Source organism: Dromiciops gliroides, chromosome 4 (genome assembly GCF_019393635.1).
Source record: "Dromiciops gliroides isolate mDroGli1 chromosome 4, mDroGli1.pri, whole genome shotgun sequence".
Lineage (NCBI taxonomy): Eukaryota > Metazoa > Chordata > Mammalia > Microbiotheria > Microbiotheriidae > Dromiciops > Dromiciops gliroides.
The window spans coordinates 178,733,973-178,757,952 of record NC_057864.1 but is presented as its reverse complement, the minus strand read 5'-3'; the positions used below and the strand labels follow the sequence as shown (position 1 = coordinate 178,757,952).

Below are 23,980 nucleotides of genomic sequence, written 5' to 3'. Positions count from 1 at the left end.
TGTTTCCGTGTCTCGCGGTATTTAGGAACTTTTGAAACGGCGAAGTGCGCACGGAGTCGAGAGAGACGCTGCAGGTGAGCCGGGAGTTCTGCGGTTCTGCGCTGTCCCCGCACCCCCACGACCGCTACCAGCAGGAGGGGAGGAGAGCTGAGGCGAGGCGACGCGACGCAGGGACTCTCTCTGTACATTGAGGAGGCCTCCCGGCTGCACCAGGGGTAGCCGGAGTGAGCGGCGCCGAGGTCTGTCCCGTGAGAGAAGTCGGCGAGAGGGGTCTTAGAGACCAACAAAACAAGCATTTATGAAGCGCCTACTACGTGCCGGTACCGGCCTCAGCGCTGGGGACCCAAGTAGAAAGAATGAAACAGTCCCTGCTCAGAAAGCTTACATTTTAACTGAGGAGACAGCAAGAACCTTATGGCTACATACAACAGAAATATATAGTTATTAAATACATATTTGGTTGACTTAATTAATGATACAAAGTATTTAAGTACAAGATAGTTTAGAAGGGAGGGCACTAGCTGTTGAATTGGGAGTTTTGCAAAAGATGGTGCTTGAACTACATTTTAAAGGAAGATCTCTGAGATAGATGTAAGGAGGGATTCCTGGCTAGGGCAAAGGAGAGGGCCAGGGCAAAGGCACGGAATCGGGAAGGTGAAGTGTTGTAAGTTAGAAACGGGGAGAATGCTAGTTGTCCGGAATACAGGGTGAAAAGACAGAGTAATGTCATAAGCATTGTCATGGGTATGGACAGAGTGGGAAGGTAACCAGTATTGCCACCACGTTGGAAGATAGCTTTATCTAGAAAAGCACTGGCAGCTGGGGGGAGTGGCAGAGGTGCAACCTTATATGCTTTATAAAGGTTATGAGGCTTTTAGTAGATGGTTCACTTCTTGAATGGTCCGTTCTTCTTGGTGGAGCTGTAACTAGAATCCATGTCTTATAATAATTCCATATCCAGTATTCCCTTTCCACTGGAATTAGATTTGCTTCCTGAGAAGAGCATTCGGCATCAAGTAAGAAGCAGCCTGGCCTTATTGGACAGGAGACTGAACTTAGTTGGACTCACGATGATGTGTATATAAATCCTTTCTGAGACACTTTATTGCTATGAGACCCTGGCCAGTCACTTTTCTCCCTCTGTAAACTGAGAGTTTTGATTTGGTGGCCTTTCAGGTTCCTTCCAACCCTGAATCATGAATAGTATCTCATAGACTCAGAACTGGAAGGGATTGTAAAGATCACTTCCTCCAAAGGTTCTCATTTAACAAATGAGGAAACTGAGGTTCAGTGACTTGCCCAAGATTGCACTAGGAATAAATAGCCAAACTAGGACTTGAAGCCAAGTCTTTGCACAACAGCCTGGCTTCCCACCTAGCCAGTTTGATGTCTGTTGCTGCCTTGTTCCTCTTGATGCCTTCAGTCATAAAATCACTGGCTTTTTTTAGTTATGTTAATGCTTTTTAAATATCACCATCACTTTCTAATAACTATGTAATGTAAAACAAGTCACTACACTAAGCCAAAAAATCATGGGATTTAAAATTGGAAGGGTCCTTCCTTATAACCTCATTTTGCAAAGGAGGAGAATATATAGAAGTGAAATGACTTATCTGAGGAGATGGAGACAGTACTGGTGGCTTCCAAGTTGAATGCTCATTCCACTATGCCACATTAATTCATCCTTTAGGGCTTCTACTTTGACCTTCCCCCGATGCCACTAGTTTGCCAGGATAGAAAAAAAGTCTACATTGGACAGGTATCTATCTTATCCCTTCTCGTTAAAGTGTAGATTCCAAAACTATCCATAATTAGAAGAGGTCAGTTTGGTTTAGTGAAAAGAAAAAATTTACATCCAGAATGCTTGGGTTGGAGTCCTGACTTTGCTGTTTACAATCTATGTGAATGTGAGCATAGTTTTGTTGATTTTTGTTTTCGTTTTGTCGAGGCAATTGGGGTTAAGTGACTTGCTCAGGGTCACACAGCTAGTAAGTGTCAAGTGTCTTGAGGCCAGATTTGAACTCAGGTCCTCCTGAATCCAGGGCTGGTGCTTTATCCACTGTGCCACCTAGCTGCCCCTGAGCAAAGTTATTTCAACCCTCTGAGTCTGGGTTTTCTTAAATGTAAAATGGGGGTAATATTACTAGTATTGTCTGCCTTCATGGTCCGGTTGTGAGGGAAGTGCTGTGTTAAGTACTTACAGGTGAATGAGTAGAATGCTCCATTCTGTATCTCCCTCACACTGGTCTCTTTGCAGGCGATACAGCTTGACAGCCTTTTAATGATGGGTCTGAAGAAGCTACCACTGGATACAAGTGAGAGTGACTCTGAGGAGTTACCCACATTTAACTTTCTGACACAGAAGCCAGCTTTAACAAAGAGCAGCCAGGTTGTTGTGGTCCACAACTCAGATGCTGAGTGTTTTTCTTCATCTTCAGAATCTAAAGAGCTGCCAGCTTTGCAACAGGCAGCCGGATCTGTTTCCCAGAAAGAGCCAGTTACGGTGCTAAGTAGTGAGAGTGAAGAGGAAGAGGAGCTTATTCCCCTGGTACAGAGACTTCAGTGCAGAATAACAAATAGTTTTTCTAAAGCACAAGAATCAAGTCATCAGGACTTAAGCTCCCAAACTAAATGTGCTTTGGAGTATCGGCACAATGAAGAAACAGCACGTGAATGGGAAGAACAGCCCTTTCCAAAGGCCCTTGTTCTCTCTAATTCTTCCTCAGTTAAAGGTACTTCAAAGAATGGCAGGGACATCGTTGTTGAAGAAGAGTCACACAATCATCTTCCAGCCTATTCATCTGTCTTCCCAGTCCACATGAGAAATTTGTCAGCCACAGAAGAAAATCCGGTGCTCTCTCCTCCCCAGAAAAGAAACAAGTACACTCAGAAGGAGACGGGAAGAGGCTGGCAGGGTCCCCTCCAGACCCAAAGAAAACAGAAGGAAACTGAGCAGAGACAGCAGGAGAGAGAGAGAAAGAAAGCAGTGGCCAACATGCTGAAAGCACAGAAGCCAGAGGAATGTCTGAAACACATCACAGTTGTGTTAGATCCAGGTACTTTTGCGTTTTCTTACCATCAGACTGAATTGACTACTCTCTTGATTCTACCTTGACAGTGCACTTTGCAATTTACTGCAGCTCTCTTACAGCTCGATGGTGGTGGTCAGGTCCTCAGTGCTCTGCAGGCTATGGAGTGTCACTGTGCAATTGAGGCACAAACCATACCATGTAGCATTACTTGGAAGAGGAGAGCCATCCTGCCTCAGGTAAAGGCTTTTCCAAAGTTTTTGTGTCCTTCCTAGAGTCTCTTGTCATCGATAACTGCTGTCTCTCAGGTTAGTCTTTCTTTGGTTCTGGGTCCATCAAGTCTCCTGCTCACTTTTTTCCTTCCTCTGCTCTTTCAGAGAGGTACAGTAGACAGAAAGCTGGCCTTAGAGTCTGGTAGACCTGATCTCACCTCTGACACTCTACCTCTGTGACGTGGGGCAAATAACATAGCCTCTTAATTAACTTCTCAGATCCCCTGACAGCCCTCCAAGAATATAATTTAAATATGAATTGCCAGTCTACTTTGGTAAAAGTTGTTTGCTGGACAGATTTGTCTATACTAATAAAATCATAGGTCTAAGTTCTTTAATCAATGTTTATTGATTAGTAAACATTGATTAAATACCTACTATGTGCCAGGCATTGTATTAAGCACTGGGGATACAAAAAGAGGCAAAACACAGTTCCTGCCCTCATGGAACTTGCAATCTAAGGAGGAAGGCAACATGCAAGCAAATATATACAAAGCAAGCTACATATAAGATAAATAGGAAATAATCAAAAGGGAAAGCACTAGAATAAAGGGGGGTTAGAGAAGGCTCGCTTTAGAAGGTGGAATTTTAGTTCAGAGTTAAAGGAAGTTAGAGAGGAGGAGAGGCTTCTATTGTAGGTGCCCTTTTTGAGGAATTTAGTTACAAAGAGCAGAAGAGATACACAGGGTAAGAGCAGGGATAGAAGGAGCAATTGAAGATTTTCTAGGATGGGAGGGACATGGCATGTTTGTAGGCAGTAGGAAATAATCCAGAGAGAGACTGAAAACAAATGAAAGACTGGGAAATGACAGAGGGGTAAATCTTTTTGAAAAGGTAAGATGGAATGAGAGTGCTTGAACAAGTAGAAAGGTTAGCCTTGGTAAGGAGTAAGGCCACTTCATCATATGAGACAGAGGTAAAGGAGAAAAGAGTTGAAGAAGACATCTGAATCATAGGACATGAGGAAGATGGAGCTCATGGTGAATGACATCAAATTTTTTCAATAAAATATGAGGCAAGGCTCTCAGCTGAGAGAGTTGGGGCAAAGGAAGCCATGGGGGACTTGAAGGATGAAGAAGTTTAGAAGAGCCAATGTGGAAAATGGGATAATGAGTTGATGAGGGAGGTATACTAGGATTGCCTAGCAGTAGTGAGAGCCCAGTTCAAATTGTATAACATAAATTTGTAGTGGACCCAGTCAGAACAGTGGTATGATTTTCTTTACTTTCATTCAGCAGCATGTGTGTAGGTGCAAAGGTGAGGAATGGTAGAAGTGATCCAGGGAAGAAGCTTGGTTGGGCATAATCAGAGATACGACAAGAAAGTTAGGAATTAGACAGAGGAGAATAGCGAAGGGTTAAATTGGTTAACCAAGGAGTGAAGATGGGGAGAAGAGGGGAGAGTGGCTGGTTCTGGGGAGATAGCCTGGGAGGGAACTGAGGGGTCAAAGGATTGAAGGTTGAAGTGTGGGTGAAGAGTAAGATTATGTAAGGGAAGACAGAGGGAGAGGTGAAAAGCCAGTAGATTTGGTCAGTAGGGGGATTTCAGAATCCTTGAACATGAATGTGGTATGTTTGTGGGTGATGACAAAAATAAGATTATGATCATCTTTTTTCATGACTGAGTTGGGGTAGAGGACTACCTAATGGGAGGTGAGTAGGTTGAGGAACTGAGTGTAAGGGTATTTGAATGAGAATCAATATGTAAGAGAGAAATTGTAAGGCTGGTTTTAAAATCACTGAAGAAGGAAAGGGAGTGAGCTGGGGCATCTCTAGTTCAAGACTTCTTAAATTTTTTCCACTCGAGACCCCTTTTTGCCTGAGAAATTGTTATGTGACCCTGGGTATATAGGCATATAAAATAGATATGCATATCCTTTTACTGTTGCCAAATTTTTTGTGACCCCCACCTTCAGTTACGTGACTCTATATAGGGACTGAGACCCACAATTTAAGAAGCTTTGCTCTAGACAACAGCTATCAGGATTTTGATTGAAAAGTAGAACCTCAAAAAAGAGATATTCCTGAGTGATGAAGGAAAGGGGAGAACTTAGAAGTAGCAACCTGGAGTAAGTAGTATTCCATATCCCCCACCTTGACCAGCACTGAAGAGAATTACTGAAGAGTGCCCAGGGAAGCTGTGTCATGGGGGGAGCCAGATTTCAGTAAGAACTAGTAGATGGAAGGAATGAAAGGAAAAGACTCGAGATGGTGGGAAGTTTGTTGTCTATGGAAAAGGCATTCCAGAGGGCACAGTGGAAGAAGTGGGTGAAGTCATGAAGAAACTTTGAGATGGGAGGGTTAAGGGATCTGGGAATGAGGAATGAGGAGGTGGAGGGTGTGGAATAGGGTTTGGATGATGATCTACAAGAGTTCAGAGCCACTGGGAAGAGGATGACCAGATGTGAGAATGGTCATCATTGAGTCTCTTAGTCTAATCCTTTCTTTATGACAGGTGATACATGTGCTAGATGTAGGTTTCCTGCTTCTGCTTTATATTCATCCATACCTGGCTCCATTCCTCTGCTGTGTACAAGCCTATAGAAAATCAGGCTGTCAGTTAACCAGAAGAGGAAATATATTGTAATTTGTCCACGGGGTGGCACTCTACTCCAGCAACTGAATATGGGGGCCTTCCAAGAAGCTGTCCTTTGCTTATGCAAAATAACCCTTTCCCCCACTGCTTTGTGACTGAGCAAATTGACTCAGACTTGCTACCAAATTCAAAAGTCAGTCTAAGGAAAATAATGAAGACGGTGGGATTTTCTGTGTGGCTGGATTCCATCATGTGTGGGAAATTTCTTGTCCAACCAACTCAGTATTTCATACAGTTTCACAAACAGTTCACACTGTTTCCATATACTACTGTTATGGCACCCAAAAAATGAAGTGCATGTAAAGAAGCCACTCAAAAAGCAGTACTTTATGCTTTCCCCAGGTAGTGAAATGAGTAGGGGCAGAAGTACACTTAGCACTGTAGAAGTGGGAAATGTGTCCTCCCTCAATCTCATCAGCTGAGAGAGCTCCCAGAAACTGCCCGTCCAGATGCTTCAGGATGAGCTTCTGATCCAGAGCTGACTCCAGGCAGTACCAGGTCCTGTAGCCCTGAAAATCAGCTTACATCTATCTATGGGTCTCATTCTCAGATCTCACAGCCAGTAAAGTTTCTAAGATGGAGAAATCTCATTTCAAAGGAAAAAATAGTGCCTTCCCACAACCTTGTGTTGAAGCCAAAATACCAGGATTTTAGAACTTTGGCTTGCCAAGAAGGTAGCAGACACAGAAGGATCATCCTCCTTCCTCTCATTTTGCTTCCAGGATAGCTGCTAACTCCATTGCAAAGGCTGGAAACCCTAGCATAAGAGTGTAAACTCCAATAGGGCCTCTTGGAAATTCAGGGGAGAAAGAAAGGGAGAGGTGACAGGCTTTGCCTGGACATCTGAGTTCAAAAGGACTTGACAGATATATAGACAAACAAAGGTTGTACGTCCCCTACTTTGTGACACCAGTGGCCCAGGCCTGGGAGGGGTGGGGGGTGGTGAATGTGCATGCTTGCGAATGTTTGCTCACGAGCCATGGCTATTATTTTGCACAGGGAGACCACAAAGGTTTAGTCAGTGTCCATTACTGAAAGCATGAATGCACACAAGTTTAAAACAAGGCTTAAGGAAAATGTATGACTTATATTTGGATTAATGCAATGTATCATCTTGATGACACTTTTCTGCTGAGTGGGTGAGGTGGCCTCTCCCAGAAACTCCTGTAAACATTCCACTTCTTCCCCAACACAGGTTGAAGAGGGAAACTTGACTGAAGAGCCAATCATTCTGGTCCTGCTCCAGGAAAAGGAGTTTATGACCATGATCTACAACTCAAAGCAGGTTGGCCAACTGAGAAGAGCAATAGGGTTATAGGAGCAGCTTTAGTAACCATTACAATTATAGTCATTAATTGCCATTTCCTCTCTTATGTAGGACAGCCCTGAAGGGAAGGAAACTCTGCTGAGCTTTGTAACTTGGGTCACAGCAAAGACATCAGGAAAAACTCTGTCTCTGGCAGTCGTGGAAGAGGAAAAATATTTTAGGTTTGGATTTTCTAAAGGGCCAGGGAGCTGGGATTCTCTCCTCAACCCAAATCTGTTAGTAATGGATGTGCTCTATCTCTAGTGTATGGTATCCCTCTACCCGACACTGGAGGGAGTTTCTACTCGGTGACTCCTGCGAGCAGAGCTAGGCCTAGAGTTGCTATCTTCTAATTTCTTTTCCTTTTTCCTAGCTCTCTGAAACCCCAGAGGAGGCAAAGACAGGGAGTGGTGAATAGTCAAAGCAAAAGGAAAGTAAATCAGAAGGGATCAAAGGTGGACAGAGAGTTCACTCCAGCACTGTCCAGGGTAGAAGTAGAAATGGTAAGTAGAGCTACCTCTTTCCTGAGCAACGCCACACACCAGCTGGGCACCCATAATTGCATTTGTTTATTTTCATTGGAACAGTTTTTGCCACTGAAAGATGGGCTTGGTTCTGAGAAGCTATATAGAACTTTGAAGGTTAGGTATCAGGGAGCTCTGAGTGATTTTAAATGACAGAATATACTGATCTCCACTGGGTTTGCATTTCTCTTTCTGTACCCCAAGTTTTATCATTGATATTGTGCCTTTTAGGCTTTAGTGGAGTTGCAGCTTCACACAGAAGCCCAGATTAGAATCCTCAAGAGCTGGAAGGAGCTGTCCGACTTCATCTGTATGTTCACCAAGGCTGTGGCTGAGGCACCTTTCAAGTGAGTGATAGTACAAACAACTTCATGCCTGGGCCTTGTCCATTGTCAATATTCTTGTAGTCAAGGAATACACCCCTTTTCCATGATCCTGGCTCCAGTATTCTTAAATGAACTGATAGTGCCCAGGCTGACCTAACACTTCCAGAATTCTTACTTGTAAGCCTGTTAATAAAAATTCATGGGAAACTCACTCTGGTAGTTGGTAGTGGGATGTCCTATACCAGGAGAGCTCTTGATGGATTTTGTTGGAGAGAATCTCAAGTCCCTGGCAATAGACATTCATGTTCCAAGTGCAATCTTTTCATCTGTTTGGGAGAGGGCTGGACTAGATTTTCCATTAGGCAGTTATTAAAGGTTTAGTAGTCAAACCCCAGTAAAATTAAAATCTCTTTAGATCAAGACTTCCAAGCCCATCAAGCAGTATATGTATTACATCAAAATTGAAATATAGCTCAAAGGGAGTGTGTGATTTACCCGTATTCGGTGGGCCAGCAGATCTACGATAAGCCCAAGACTGATATCATGTGCTGGGGATAGGGGTTCATGGAGATGAGCTCTGCCAGGGCTGACTTAATTGCCATTTTGGGGTTAGGTTGGGGAAGATGGCTTTTTAGCACACCATTCTTTTGAGCTATTATCTGTGTTCATTTGGGTTACTACTTTCAGGAGATCTCGGGATCTGACTAATTTTTCCTTCTGTCTGGCGAGTGATTGGGCTGGAGGGGTGAAAGTGGACTGCTCTGGTAAGGGACTTGCACTGGTCTGGAAGAGGCAGATTCAACAGCTGAACCGAGTTAGCTTGGAGATCGCTAGTGCAATTGTAACTGCCTATCCCTCACCTCGGCTTCTGCTACAGGTAATGTAGCACCAAGTTGGACATTCTTTTTTTTTTGCAGGGCAGTGAGGGTTAAATGACTTGCCCAGGGTCACAAAGGTAGTGTGTGTCAAGTGTCTGAGTGCCTGAATCCAGGGCTGGTGCTTTATCCACTGCGCCACCTAGCTGCCCCCTGGACATCATCTTTGCTGGCAATTTAACCTTCTACCTCACAGATGAAATTTCTCAGTTCACCAGAAGTTAGGATTTTAAATTTTGGTGACTTTTATCCATGTGACCTTGTTAATGTCACTGAACCTCATTTGTAAAATGGGTTGATGGCTATAAGTTATAGGTCAGCAATAATCACCTTGCTATGGAGAATGGAGCTACTTTTCCCACCAAAAAAAAAAAAGAAGCTGCAGCTCTTAGCTACTAAGGTAAGGGCTAATTTGTTAAAGGTATTTAGACAACATTTATTGTTTTTTTTAGGCATATCAGCAATGTTTATCTGAGCAAGAATGTCACAATCTGCTTGCAGACATCCAGGTGCGCCGAGGAGAGGGTGTAACATCTACTTCTCGCCGGGTTGGACCAGAGCTCTCTAGGCGCATCTATTTTCAGATGACCACTTTGCAACCAGACCTGTCTCTGGATGGCTCAGAATGACTCCTAACCAAAACTAATGGTTGCAAGCACTCTAATATCCTTTTGCAGGAGTAAGTGGGAGCAGTGATCCTGTCAATTCAATTTCATTCCCTTTCCTGAAGGAAGCTAACATGACTAAATTCAGGAGGGTGACCCAGAGAGAACTTGTCCCCTACCCAACAAATTAGGCAAAAAGTTAAATCTACATGCACATGGATCAAAGATAGCCCACAAGACACTTATTTAATAACAATTATAAAAACCTAAAAACAGTCCATTATAAAGTTTAGGAAATTCTAATAACTGTGATTGAAAGGGAGTGTTAAAACTCTTGATGGTTTGTCTGTGGGCTTACTCACTATAACCAATCCCCTCACCTCTTATAAATCACAACATGGAATGGCAATCTCTATCATGTGGGCAGGAGTGGATCACTGTATATCTGTACTTGCTTAGAATAGTTATGTGCTTATACAATAAAGTAATTATAGAAATGGTGGTCCCAGTGCCTGAAGGGAAAAGTAAAGGAATGTGTAGTCATTTCTACTACCACTCGTGTTTCAAATAGAAATAGTGAAAATAGGAACCAAAAAAAAAAATCTTTTCTCAATGCTAGGAGAGTCCTCAAGGGTAGGGCTGTTCCATCACTGTGCTAAAATACTTGTGTTTTGTCCCTGGAGTTGGTAGTGTCTACCCCTTGCTGTCCCAGAAGTGGCTTTTTTTTTTTTTTAATCAGGAATTTTTCCAGTGAATAAGCATCATCATGGGGCAATAATTATCCATTTCTCCCTGAGAAAAAGACCTAAAACAAAATTAGCCCCATATTTAATCTAGCTTAAACTGGCTGTCTGGCTTTGCTAATAAGCAAAATTTTAATTTTGCACAATATTGCTGATGCCTCTTAAAACCCTGTGCTATTAAGAGGCAGGTAACAGAAGTCATAAATCTTAAAGCAGCATCTACTCCAACTAAGAATGACCCATGCTGCAGATAATGACAGCCCTCAATCATAGCAACAAAGGGCTTTCCTTTTCTGACATGGTGATGCCTTGCCTGTACTCAAAACCTTCAGGTGGTCCTCATTTTTTCTGGAATTGAAAGGAATGTAAAAGTCTGGATGGACCACAAAGGGCCTGAAATGGTTGAAAAACTTGTTCGAGGTTGCCACTGATAAGCCAAAGGAGATTTTTCTTTGGTGCTAATAAGCCAGGCCATATTTCTGTCTAGCCCCCTGAGTTTATATGGACATGATGAAAAGTTTCAACACTGGATTGGGACAACTGGATTCAGGCTCTGTCATTAATTAAGCCACTATAAAATTAGGGGGTTGGACTAAATGGTTGTTAAGGTCCAATCCAACTATTAAAAAATCCATTATTTCTGTTATTACCAAATTGCATTAGTGTCTGATTTATAAGAAAATAGGTATTTTTATCTCGGACAGTAAGTTTTGCATTTATTGCCTCCTGAACTGGTTTTTGTTGTCAGTGAGATCCTGGCCCAGGAAATTACGAGTGGATAGATTTGTGACATACAAAAATATAAATGTTGAGACAGCTGACCGTTTAGTAAAAATATGCCTCGCCTTTACATAGCTTTGGATACCTGGATTAGAAAAGGGGAATGTTTTCGTCCTCCCCTCAAGCTTATTCCTTTAGACATGCAGACTACTGCTCCCCCCACCCCCACCCCTTCCCATTTTCTAAATCTACAGGGAACAGAACCTTGCATAAGGAACAGAGGCAAGTTCTAACATGGATCTCCTAGGACATAAAAATGGGTGTCTCAGGTACCAATTGATTGTCCAATGCTATAAAAGGTAGTGTCTGGCAGAACACAATTCCATAGGAATCTTGGCTCCACAGACGACGAGGCAGCCAATGCTGATAACACACTTATTGCTGAGAGTTTGGCTGTAAGACTCGCTGCAGGATTTCATGGCTACGAAGCCCATGGACAACATTCTCATAGATGGTGTTCACACTGACGCAGAAAGGCTGCCACTGTAGATCTGTCACCTGACAGGCAACTAAAACTCCTGTGGCACTGAGGAGCACCATCAGCAGCAGCTTTAAGAAAGCCCAGGACCAGGAGTGCTTTTGAGGGCGAGACTTCACAGAGCGGGAACCAGACTTGGCCTCTAGAATGATAAAGACATGTTAGACAAAGAGAAGAAGGCCCTAGTGGACAGATCCTCCCTACCCTGTTGAGAAATGTGCCAAATCACATTCTGCTGGTCCACTTTTTAATAAAGAGTAATAACTAAGGCAATTTTATAAAAGGGAAAAGTGCTTAAGATTGTTTCTTGGACAATATTATATTCAAAAGGATGAAAACAGCTTTCCCCTCCCTTTGATTTTTTTAAGAGAAAAGAATCTAAAATGGATGTATATATAACAGGGTATATACTCTTTTTTTGGGGGGGGGGGGAGGCGGGCGAGGGACAATGAGGATTTAAGTGACTTGCCCAGGGTCACATAGCTAGTAAGTGTCTGAGGCCAGATTTGAACTCAGGTCTTCCTGAATCCAGGGCCAGTGCTTTATCCACTGTGCCACTGAACTGCCCTGACAGGGTATATACTCTTAATGATGACTGTTCTTCCATATGGTCTACTAATAATTATTATTAATCTATTAACCCAGAATCAAAGGCTGACTGATTCAGAATTTGGACATCTTGGTCTATGGATTACCAAACAGAAAACTATTTCCTAAATCGTAGCTCTTTACAGTGTTTCCTAACTTCAATTCACATTATACATCAGCTGAATAGTTTTCAGACTCACTGATTCCTGCTACTGAATGCACAAAACAATTCTCAGCTGTCATTTTTACTGGAAAGTTGTGACAACATACTTGCAGGCTGATGATGTGTCTCCTTCTTGGGTTTTTTCTCTTGTTCCTTCTTATTAGCTGCTTTGACAGCATCATATTCCTTTCGACGACGTTCCTTCTCTTCTGCTTTCTCCTTTTTCCTCACTTCTCGTTCTTGGGCTTCCTTGGCCCGCTGCTTTGCCTCACGCTTTTTCTCTATTTCTAAGAGCACAAAAAATATTTCTTTTCCACAATACTGCCACAATGGAAATAGTTTTGAAGTTCTTACTCAGCCATTTTTATGCTTGCTTTCTGAGCAAGTCACAGCCTCTAGGCCTTCCTTTGCTCATCTGTAAACTGTGGTGACTGGACCAGATGACCTTAGGTTCCTTCCACTCCTAAATCTATAATCAGAACTTCCCCATAAACCTATCCCATTTCCTAAGAGAGAGACAGATTTCTTCTTCAAGTTCACATATACTTTCTGATTGCAAACACTGGATAAATTCAGTATTCTTTCCCTCTGTGTCATGGAGCAGTTAATAAGATAAGACTGCCTCCCATCTTTTCCAGGAAATAAATCTTTACTGCTGAATTTTCATGAAGGCATTCCTAATCTCAACAGCACATGACTTAGGAAATGAAACTGAAATGTTAGAATATTATATATAGAAGGGGTACATGCAAAATAAAGTATAGGTATTGACTCTTATATTGCCAAAAGATGAATCTAAGATAGAACACTAGAAAAGAAAATAGAGCTCCGAAGAGAGGGGTAATATCTGTAGAGTTCCACTTATCCTAAGCTGAAGAATGGATGAGAAATATACAAAGAAGTCTACTGAGACTAAGAAAATAAAGTGCACCTATTTAGGGTTAGATTAAAGAGAGGCTGAATGGGTGGTGTCCTTTAGTCTGATGTTTGATTTATAAAGTAAACAAAGTTAAATTTGAAAGCAAACAACTTTTATGCTATAGTCTCTAACATCTTGAGATCAACACAATGTTTCAAACAGACAAGCCTCAAATCATGAACTGATCATGGTTCAAGTTTTATTTTTCAGTTGGCTAAGCTACATCAGAATATGCCTGTAATTATATGGTAAAACAAACAACCTACAACTATTTGTCAAAATTCTCTATAAAATGGATCAGGAATCACCAACCCACCTCTATTCACTCTGCTGGTTTCCAGCTTCTGATATTCAGAAAATATCAGTTTTGGTAATGTGATCTATTGACTAAGTTGACCTGATGATAAGAGTCTGAAAGGAGTCTTAAAATCAGAAAATTTTCAGAATCCATACCTCCAAGCCCAGGAAAAACTAATTCACTTATCTTTCAATCTCTAGCCCCAGGGAACCAACCCAAGTAATTGGTGACTAGCCTACAGAGCTAACTATATTGGTTATTAGTCCAAGGCACCAGAGCATGATCAGTTTCACATCCAGCCAGGCCTTCTTACCAGCTGCATGCTGCCACTATCCTCATGCCTCTTTCCCCCACTTCCCACCTCTCCAAAACAAAACTCCCTTCCTTGGTCACTGCTACTCTTTGGCATGCATGCAATACAGATATAGACACACACACACACACACACACACACACACACACACACACACACACACACACACACACAGAGTATCCCTAGCATTTAACATACTGACTGGCACATAATAAACATTTAATATTTTTATTTCTTTTAACATTTTTTCATTCAAAACAATGCGTCCTTACCTCGCTCAGCCTCCAGCCGCCTTTGTTTCTCTCGCTCTTGATCAGCCTGAATGACCTTCATGTGCTGCAGGACCTGCAAAGACAAGAGTCAGTACTGTAGTGCTTACAGATGAAAACAGCAGTTTGGTAAAACCAAACCAACACAATGATCATGCCTAACGTGGAGTATGGTCTCCCACCTCTGATGAAAGGGAGGATGTGCATTTTCTCAACTCTTTCCTTGGGCCAAGCTTTGGCATTACAATGACAAGGTGTCAAGTTTCCTTTATACTATTTGCTGTCATATAGTCCTTATATATGTCGTTTTCCTGAGTCTTACTTCACTCTGCATCAGTTCACCTAAGTCCCACACTTCTCTGAACTCATATTTGTTAATTTTGATGGCACGTAATACTTCCTTACATTCTCATACCACAATGTTTATCTACTACGCCAAAGAAAAGATGCATGGTCCTGCCCTCAGAGGCCCTCTCCTCATGTTGGAGCTTTCCTACAGTAAGTCTCCAGCAGGTGGCGTCATTCCAATCATTACACCAACAACTGGTGAGCACTACTGTTTTTTGTTTTGTTTTTTGTTTTTATTTTTTTTTAAGTGAGGCAATTGGGGTTAAGTGACTTGCCCAAGGTCACACAGCTAGTAAGTGTTAAGTGTCTGAGGCCAAATTTGAACTCAGGTACTCCTGTCTCCAGGGCCGGTGCTCTATCCACTGTGCCACCTAGCTGCCACAGCACTATTGTTTCCATTTTTTTTTTGCTACCACAAAAAAGAATATGAATTCTTATTACTAACATACTAGCTCAAAGTAACTAAGCTCTAGGGATGAGCAAGTAGCATTTTCAAAGTTCTGGGTTTCCTTATACCATTTTAGGCATTTGAGAACTTACAGAAAATTTAATTCCTATCTTTGCACCCCAACCAATCAGGGCTAAACAAGATGCTTAATTCATTAAAATAGTATTTAAAAAGCTTTTAAATACAACTCCATTTCAGTCCTCACCCTGAACTCTTAACTCCAGATAAACTGAGCCTTAGAATCTAAAAGCAACAAGAAGGGCCACTCAAACCTCATGTAAGGTACCAAAGAAGGAAGAGTTTTCTTAAGATACTGTCTGTATGGGGCGGCTAGGTGGCACAGCGGATAGAGCACCAGCCCTGGATTCAGGAGGACCTGAGTTCAAATCTGGCCTCAGCCACTTAACACTTACTAGCTGTGTGACCTTGGGCAAGTCACTTAACCCCAACTGCCTCACCAAAAAAAAAAAAAAAGAGGATACTGTCTGTATATGGAACAAAGGTGGTAAAATCTGAACTGTCAAATGTTAAGATACAATGTATATTTCCATCTTTTGCAGCTACACTTGGGCATGATCTTAGCCCTTATCAAGATAAACACAACACTGGACACTTATTTTCAAATAAGTTTCTAATAATCTGGGATCCTGACATCTCCATACTCTAGCCACACACAGTAAAAATAGGCAGAGGAGACAAGGTATAGTGAAGTGACCCCCTTCAAATCAGTTTTCAAGTTCCAGAGGCCAGAATACTACACTACATGACACAGAACTGAAACTCACTATGCTTACATATGTCTGAAACCTTTTGGAGAGGAAGTACAGCTCAATGCATGAGTAGGCTATTCAAACAACAGGTGTTTGTTTCACAGATCTGGAGAAAAGCCAAGCACATCAGTGGAAGTTAGCCAAAGTTCAAATTCTCTGGGACTCTAGGTGTTAAACTTACTACCAACCTGTCAGTTCCTGCTATAAGACACATCCAATTTAGAGAAGGAAATGGAAGGGGTCCTGAAAAGTTGTTTTATTGTCCATCATAGTAACCACTTACTAGAACTATCCAAAAATATATATATTTAATATACCAAGAGAAACAAAATAACTCATTTTAAAAGATACCTGCTATTTAAGAGACTTAGCAGTCAGTCACTATGACCACAGCATAGAAATGGACAGATAATAGTCAGAAATGATGAAACTTAAACCCTCACTGTGAAATTTAGGCTCAGTTAACACTAGTAGATATTTCCTTACTATAACATTAAGAAATCAGATAAGCAGTGTGGACCACAATAGTCTACTCAACCAGCAAGGTAGAAATCTAGGACAGTGACTATGATTTTAGAGATGAGAAGCCCACAGTGCCTTCATCCTATGATGCCAGCCTTGCCTAGTGATTACAGAAAGTGTTGATAGGCAGAAAGCCGTGGTGGTGTGTTTTTATTTCTCATATTAGTAAAATCAGGACATATATCCTGATATGGCCACTACAATTAAATAATAGCTAACACTGATATTTTACCTTAAGGCTTGCAAAGTGCAATATAAATATAATCACGAATATGTTATGGTTGACAAGTTCCTTTAGTCAACAAAAAAGCTTTAAGAGAAAAAATAAGAAGGTGCCAATACCATGAGAACACATGAACCGGGGAATACATAAGGACAAACTACAGGGGTCATATCCTTACCCTGATAGCACTCTGCTTACACTGCTTCTCATCCAAACAATCACCAGCTACTTTGGCCAGGACAGGATCTAGAGGGTTATCCTTCAGATCCAGCCATTTCAGGTTCTAAAGAGGAGACAGACAGTTTAAACTAGAATTCACAAACATGCTCATTCAAGGTAAATAAAAATAAAGGGTAGAAAACAATTTAGATTCTAACTGACTGAGGCAGTCAGGTAAAGTATTTCCCTCCAGTGGGATTGAAAAGACTCTGCCATAAGCCTTTAAAGAGATAATGCACTGGTGTGCAAGACATATTTGCCAGTGTTTGGCCTTATGGAGAATTGTTACCTTAAGCTGAGCAAAGCTGACAGGCAGGGTGACAAGTCTGTTGTTGAGGAGGTCCAGGTGCTGTAGGTTGACCAGACGGCCAAAGTCAGCAGGCAGCTGCTGCAGGCGATTTTTACTCAAGTCCAGTTTCACCAGGTGTGTCAGTCCACAGAAATCAGACTAGAACCCAAACCAAAGAGAATTCTATTCAATTCCACAAGCATTTAGAAAAACACTTAAGACTTCTATAACAGGTAGACCTAGTCAAGCCCTTGCACATATTATGAATGAAGGTCACATCATAATCATTAAAAAATAAAACAGTATAATGGAAAGAAACATGGACATGGAGTTGGGAGAAATTTGGGTCCAAATCTGGTCCCTGACAACAATTATCTGTGTAACCCTGAGCAAGTAACCTAACCTCTCTAGGACTCTTTCTACATGTGTAAAATGAGAATTAAAATTTCATAGTGTCTATCTCATAGGCATGTTGTTAACACCAAATAAAGCTCTTTATAAAGCAGAAAGCACTCTAAATGTCAGCTATTAATGATCTGAATGCTGGGCCCAGCACTGTATTAGCAAATCAGACACTCTCTTGCTCTTTCTCTAGACACTTATAATCAAAGAGCATAGATAACGGACCAGGTATTAAACAAGGAAGAGAGTGGCAAAGGAGTTACATGTGCAGAGGGGAAGTTCAGAAGAACTGTTTCCTCAAGAGGAAGAATTTTAAAAGCTTCATGAATTCAACTCAAATAATCAAATACTTACTGAGCACCTGCTGTGTGAAAGGCAGGGCAGTGCATACGAAAAAGATAAGCAAAACCCAGTCCTCTAAGTGATAGTGACTGAAGTGCCAAAAAACAGAGCATCAATAAAACATTTTTAAAATTACACAGAAAGTTCAGGAGGGGACACAAAAAGAGCAGAGTTGCCATGTTACTACAGTGTTACATTTAACATATACTTTTTAAAAAATTTCATATCCTGATGTTCATATTATAAAAAAGTTTTTAAAACAATCCCTGCCCTCAAATATGTTAATAACTATAATTTAAAGCAGAATATGCTAAGTACCATAAGAAAAGTTTAAGCAAAATGATATAAAGTGGTTCAGAGGAGAGAAAGAAGCACAGCCAGTTTGAGGAAGGTGGTGGAAAACAATAAAGTGCTCATGAAAGAGGGATTCTTCAAGAATGGTTTCTGACAAATTTTGGTTTAAGGGAACTCTAAGCACAGGATGTGAGAAAAAGTATGTAAAGCACAGGATGTGTACACAGGTAATAGCAAATTGCCAAGTTTGACTAGAGTGTAGGGGTGAGATTATACCTATATCTATCTATGTATGTACATACATACACATATAGATATGTTAAAGAAATATATAACTTGGCACCCCATAAAAAGGCTCAAAGGAAAACCTGAAGTGATTTCAATTATTATCATCTTACTCTTCCAATGTGAGTTTTCTCCCAAAGCACAATCAATACTTTTAGTGTCCTTTTTATGGCTTACAAAATTTGTTTCTCTGTTGAACTCTGCACAGTGTCATTCCCCACATATTTAAGGGGCTGGGCTTCAGTTCCCTTCTCTGTAAAATGAGAGGGTTGATTTCTAAAGTACTTTCCAGTCCTTCCATCTACTGATTCTGGTACTGAATTTACTTGTGAGAAACTTGATACTGGCTTATTGATTCAAAGAGAAGTTAGGGAATCTTGAGAAAGGTCTGTCAAGACAAAGTGAGGAAGTGAAGAGGAGACAGCTTTGGCAATAAAATTAAGTCAATTGTAGATGTTCAGCTATTCTCCAATGGTAAATTCTTTCCTATTTTTTGCCTATTACCAATAAAACAGCTACATTTTTGTATAAATCAGTCCTTTCATTAAATACTGACTCAAAGGAGATGATTAGTGTTGTGATTCTTATTGTATACTGTCAGTCTAATCTCCAAGAAATCTGTGACACTCTACTGTGCCACCAGCTGTATAGTATAGAGCCTATTTCCCTGTAGCCCCACCTGAATTTTACCATTTTAGCTCATTTCTAGACAGTCTTGTTCTGTTCTCTTGTGGATTTACATGTATGTGTCCTATCTCCCAACCTAGCTAGAATATGCTTTGAAGGCAAGGACCATGTCTTATTTTATGTCTTCCCCCTCTTTCCCCACCCAGTACAAGGTTAATATAGGTTTTATATGCAAAAGAGGTTTAATAAATGCTTTTTCAATTTTTTGTTAAAGTAACAGCCAGGTCAATGCTAAATGTGATGATGAATCTGGAAGTCAACCAGATAAGAGATAACCAGGACCTAAACTTAAGCTAGCACTTATAAGGGATGGAAGGTAAATGGTAGATTTGGGAGGAGTTGTGAAGGACAAAGCAACAGGAATTGGTAACAGACTGGATGTGATGACAAAAAGTGGTTAGTCTCAAATTATAGTTTCTTACTTGGGCAGCTGATGAGCTAGCAGCCACAGAGATGAGTCCAAGGCCCAATAATCCTTTCCTGTCCCCACCAAGGAAGCATGTTGTTTCTAAATTACCCTTCTTCCTAGGAACTCAAAGCGATTCACAAAATTGTTTCCATTCTCCTCAGTGATGTGAGGCATGATATATTTTCCTCACTTTGCAAAGGGATAATCTGAGGCAAAAAGAGAATGAGTGACTTGCCCACATTGTAGATAAAGCACAAACTAAACCCCAGGTTTTTTTCCTCTCCTAATCTGGAGCTTTATCCACTCAATCTCATATCCCTGAGCCTTAATGCCAAAAAAACCAAGCATAGCCTAAGCTATTCTATGACAAGGCTCTCTCATTCATCAATTTCCCTACAAAACCTGCTTCTCTTCATGACATCACTGTTTGTAATGGCACCACCATTTCTGAAGACTTAAAAATCTGTCATCTTTGACTTCTTTCTCCTGTAATCACTGAATCCTTCACAAGATCTCTTTTGTCTATCCATTACCATACCATGGCCATCACTCTGGTTCAGGTGTGATAATTACTTCAGTACCCTAACTGGCCTCTCCATTTCAATACACTAACCGCTTTACACAAGGATGATATTAACCTTCCAAAAGCAAAGCACTAGTCACAAAACAATTCCTACTCAAAAGCCTTCAGTAGCTACTGCACATCAAAACTCCCCCAGCTTTCAATACCCTCTGATTCATGCCCAACTTTTCTTTGCAGATCCCCTATGTTAAGCCCCTTTAACAATCTACACCTACTACCCAAAACCTTCCAAATATTCAAGCATAGAAGATGTCAAGCATCTTGCTTCTGACGGCTTCCACCTTGGTATCTTAAGATATGGCTGCTTTTGACCTGCTGACCCAAATTTCCCTCTTGAGTATGTTTCTTAGCTTTCATGACTTCCCCCACTACTGCTTCTCTTGGTTTCTCACCCAGTTCCCAAGAATAGCTTTGACTCATGGCTTCGGCTGGATCTGCTTAGAAGAGGAACTAGTAAACCATTCAAATTCTGAAACTGGTGGCCAAGTTATCTAAAGAGACACCCTCTGCTGGCCCTTTGGGGAAGCCCCAACTGCCAGAGATAAATACATGACACTGGGCTTCTTTGAGATTCCTCTTCACACACATATCTACTACCCATATAGATGCACATATACTCCACACCAGCAAAACTACACTACTTTCCTTCCCCTAAACTTGGCCTAAGACTCGCTACTTTTTAGGCACATGTTGCTCACCTGAAGTTTCATTTCCCCCAACTTCCACCTGGCCACCATGCAAGACCTACTGCAAATTCCACTTCCTCAATGAAGCCTTCCTCAAACCTCAAAATGATTTTACCAATGGAAATGACATTAAAGAGGCATTACCATCTGCTTTGCCACTGTATCCTTTCTTTTTCACTCAATTTGCAACTATAACCTTCCATGTGTCTTCCTCATTAGAATGAAAGCTTCTTTAGAGCAGAAGTTTGACTATTCTATCTATATCCCAGCCTTAACACAGTGCTATATATATATATATATATATATATATATATATATATATATATATATATATATATATATATATATATATATATATATATATATATATATATATATGTAGTAAGCACTTAATAAATGCTTTATTCATTCATTCAATCCACATCACTCAACCCAATAGTAATTTCTCCTTTATCTAAGCTTCAATAGCACTATTTATCTTTCTGATTATATTTGCACTATCATCTTGTATAAATGTGTGTGTTATTATATTTCCCCCTACTAGACTTTAATTCCCACGAAGACAGAAGATACATTTTATTGTTTGAATCCCCCACAAAATATATCAAAGGGCCTTACACATTATAAATATCCAATAAAGTAATTAAATTAATACGATCCTCATCAATCCCTCCTCCTAAAACTAACTACTAGCCTCCACATATTTGATTGGAGTCATTGGCTCTCCAGGGAGTCATGCTCATAGCACATTCCCCCAACTGGGAGCAAGAAACATCCCCCGCCAGGTGCTCCAAGGAGAACCAGAATGCTTTGCTGATCTTACCGGTAAAGAAGTCAGTTTGTTGCAGGACAGATCCAGTACTGTGGCCTTTGGGAGAGCAGCCTAAGAAAGGAGAAGAGGAGAAATGTAAAATCCATATTTGGTCAGAGGCTACTATACTTGGTAACATCTGTTTGCTAATAGAGTATCTTCTAGAGTAGGAGAGTCAGGATAGACTAGAAAGCACAAAACTAGAAATCCTGAGAGGGCTCAAAAAGGAGAGCAAAAACTGAGGCCAGCCATCAGTTACTTATGGTAGTATAGAAAGAGCAAAGTGTGGCTATAGGGCACGTAGTGAGGGAAAACTTCTATACTAGAATAAAACAGAACAACAGGGATTCAGAACAACACTAGATATATCTTAAAAGTTTTCAGAAGCATCCCTTCTTCTGGCTTGAACAGGAGTTTTTTACTTTTGTTGTTGTTGTTGAGTCAGGTGAAGCCTATGAACCACTTCTCAGAATAAAGTTGTTTTTTGTTTGTTTTCCAAAATTCGAAAATGAAGGAAACACTAAATTTCCATTAAAGGTTAGTGAAAATAAAGACCTTTTTTTCCATCCAAGTTTATGATCCCCGCCCTGAAATATATCCAACTACCATTAACAACTCCTGCCCAATTTGCCAGTGCTAACCTACAGCAGACTGAACTCCATCCTGTTTTAAGCTGAAATGAGAATGATCTCCCCTTTGAGTTAAGACCAGTGATAAGACATTCAATTCATGACATTCTATTCCTAATAGGAACCAAAGAATTGCAGGATATTATAGCTGGAAGGGTCTCTAGGAATCATCTATCTAGTCTTTTTTTTTTTTTTTTTGCGGGAGCAATGGGGATTAAGTGACTTGCCCAGGGTCACGTAGTTAGTAAGTGTCAAGTGTCTGAGGTGAGATTTGAACTCAAGTCCTCCTGAAACCAGGGTCGGTGCTTTATCCACCGAGCCACCTAGCTGCCCCCTATCTATCTAGTCTTAACCCACTCAGTCTACAGAAGAGGAAAATAACGCCCAGAAATGGAAACTGGCTTTGTCCAAGGTCATAATGCTAACAAGTGGTAGAGCCAGGTTTGAATACGGATCTTTTAGGTAGAATACTAGTTCCCCAATGTGTATATCCCAACCGTCGGGCAAGCTACTTCCCCTCTTGGAACTTCAAATTCCTCATCTATAAAAATGAACAGCCTGATTCCCAAGGTCCCTTCCTGTCTTAACATTCTAGGATTCAATACACTTCCCATATGTTTGAGAAAGCAAAGGTCAGACAGACCAACCAACCCTGCCCAACTTTTTCCGGCCCAAGCAATGCCTCTACGCTACTTCTAGCAGCTGGGATAGCGGGATTGCAAGATTTCCAATTGTCACCAATTCTCAGCCACACCCAGGTCCCATGGAAGGCCTACTTCTCCAGGGCTTAAGAAAGAGACAGCAGGACCCTCCCTCCCCTTAGATTTCCCACACATCACGGAAGCTCAGAGCCAGAGAATACCATCGGGTCGCAGCCCCAACTTTTACAGGGAAGGAAACTGAGGCCCAGAGTGGAGAAGAGGCATTGCCCAAAACGCCAGACTGGGCCTGGAAGTGGGGCCTCCGTGGCACCAGCGAGAGGGGATCTTTCCCCCCCGGAATGACACGTGTCCAGTCCCGGCTCCAGGGGCCCCGGTTCCCGGACTCCCCCTCCCGCTCGGTCCCGGGGCGGCGCCCACACTAACCAGCTCCTTGACGGGCACCTCGGTGAGGTCGCCGAGGCTCAGGTCCAGCTCGTTGCCGTCCAACTTGTCGCGCAGGCTGGCCCCCTTGCCTCCGCTCTTGGCCATGGCTCCGGGAGGTGTTGGGAGTAGAGGGGGGCGGCGGGGGCGCGCGAGGACTCAGAGAGGGGAAGGGGCGGCTTCCGGCAGCGGGCACGCGCCCGGGCGCTCCGCTAGGCTCCGCGCGATGGCCGTTTAACGGCCCGTTTGCCAAGCACAGCCGCAGACGGCTGAAGCCCGGACACCACCGCGTCCTGCCCTTCCGACCTCGCACCCGTGGGCCCGGCAGTGCCACCGCTACCCTCTGTCCACGATACCGTGGCCAGTCACCGTAGCCCACTGCCCTGCTCCCGCCTCCGTCACTACCGCCGCCAGCCACTTCCGTGTCCACGTCTTCCCTCCGGGAGACACCGAGGCACCTCGGGTCGGGGCCAGAGAGGCTCGCGCATGCGCGAGCGAGCACCCCGCCGCCCCCTAGTGCCTCGGAGGCTCCCGTGGGGATGCACGTGAAAGCATAGCCTATGCCCCTTGCAAGGGGGTTGAAGGGTCTTTGTGTGCGAAGGTGTTAGACCCCGATCCATCCTTAAAAAGTTCTAGTCAATCAATCAGCGAGCATTTATTAATCACCTTCTGTGTACCACGAAACTGTCCCCGTTCTCAACGTATTTCAGAAGACTATATAACATATCTATAGCTATAGACATACATACAGCTACAGATTCACATGCACATACACACAATATATACATGTATATACACATAACTAAAATTATAGATACACTATATGTGCACATACATTCACACCATATATACACTATTTAGCTACACA

General features: G+C 42.0%; 2 protein-coding genes across 3 annotated transcripts; one reads left to right on the top strand and one right to left on the bottom strand.

The window, feature by feature from the left end:
- The first annotated feature begins 2 nt into the window (after positions 1–2).
- EME1 (essential meiotic structure-specific endonuclease 1) lies at positions 3–10,029 on the top strand. Of its 2 annotated transcripts, none has more exons than XM_044000641.1 (9): positions 3–74; positions 2,258–3,056; positions 3,141–3,268; positions 7,092–7,181; positions 7,275–7,384; positions 7,576–7,705; positions 7,958–8,073; positions 8,740–8,929; positions 9,380–10,029. In XM_044000641.1, exons 2-9 carry the CDS (start codon positions 2,282–2,284, stop codon positions 9,554–9,556), a joined length of 1,716 nt encoding a protein of 571 aa, XP_043856576.1. In that variant the 5' UTR covers positions 3–74; positions 2,258–2,281; the 3' UTR covers positions 9,557–10,029. The 2 variants fall into 2 exon arrangements, with proteins under 2 accessions (XP_043856576.1, XP_043856575.1); XM_044000640.1 differs by having other exon boundaries at positions 44–239.
- Positions 10,030–10,224: 195 nt separating this feature from the next.
- LRRC59 (leucine rich repeat containing 59) lies at positions 10,225–23,561 on the bottom strand. Its single transcript, XM_044000642.1, has 7 exons — positions 23,116–23,561; positions 21,414–21,473; positions 16,903–17,061; positions 16,573–16,677; positions 14,087–14,159; positions 12,392–12,571; positions 10,225–11,675 (listed from the first exon to the last, which is right to left on the bottom strand). The coding sequence occupies exons 1-7, from the start codon at positions 23,218–23,220 to the stop codon at positions 11,431–11,433; spliced, it is 927 nt and encodes a 308-aa protein (XP_043856577.1). The 5' UTR covers positions 23,221–23,561; the 3' UTR covers positions 10,225–11,430.
- Positions 23,562–23,980: the final 419 nt, after the last annotated feature.

Bases quoted from the DNA above. Each gene is read 5' to 3' on its own strand.
- EME1 (XM_044000641.1), top strand. From the start codon at position 2,282: ATGATGGGTCTGAAGAAGCTACCACTGGATACAAGTGAGAGTGACTCT. The intron at 7,706-7,957 runs GTAAGTAGAGCT...TGTGCCTTTTAG, and splicing joins CCAGGGTAGAAGTAGAAATG to GCTTTAGTGGAGTTGCAGCT. The intron at 8,930-9,379 runs GTAATGTAGCAC...TGTTTTTTTTAG, and splicing joins CACCTCGGCTTCTGCTACAG to GCATATCAGCAATGTTTATC.
- LRRC59 (XM_044000642.1), bottom strand. From the start codon at position 23,220: ATGGCCAAGAGCGGAGGCAAGGGGGCCAGCCTGCGCGACAAGTTGGAC. The intron at 21,474-23,115 runs GTTAGTGTGGGC...CTCCTTTCTTAG, and splicing joins AGGTGCCCGTCAAGGAGCTG to GCTGCTCTCCCAAAGGCCAC. The intron at 12,572-14,086 runs GTAAGGACGCAT...TTGTGCTCTTAG, and splicing joins GCGGCTGGAGGCTGAGCGAG to AAATAGAGAAAAAGCGTGAG.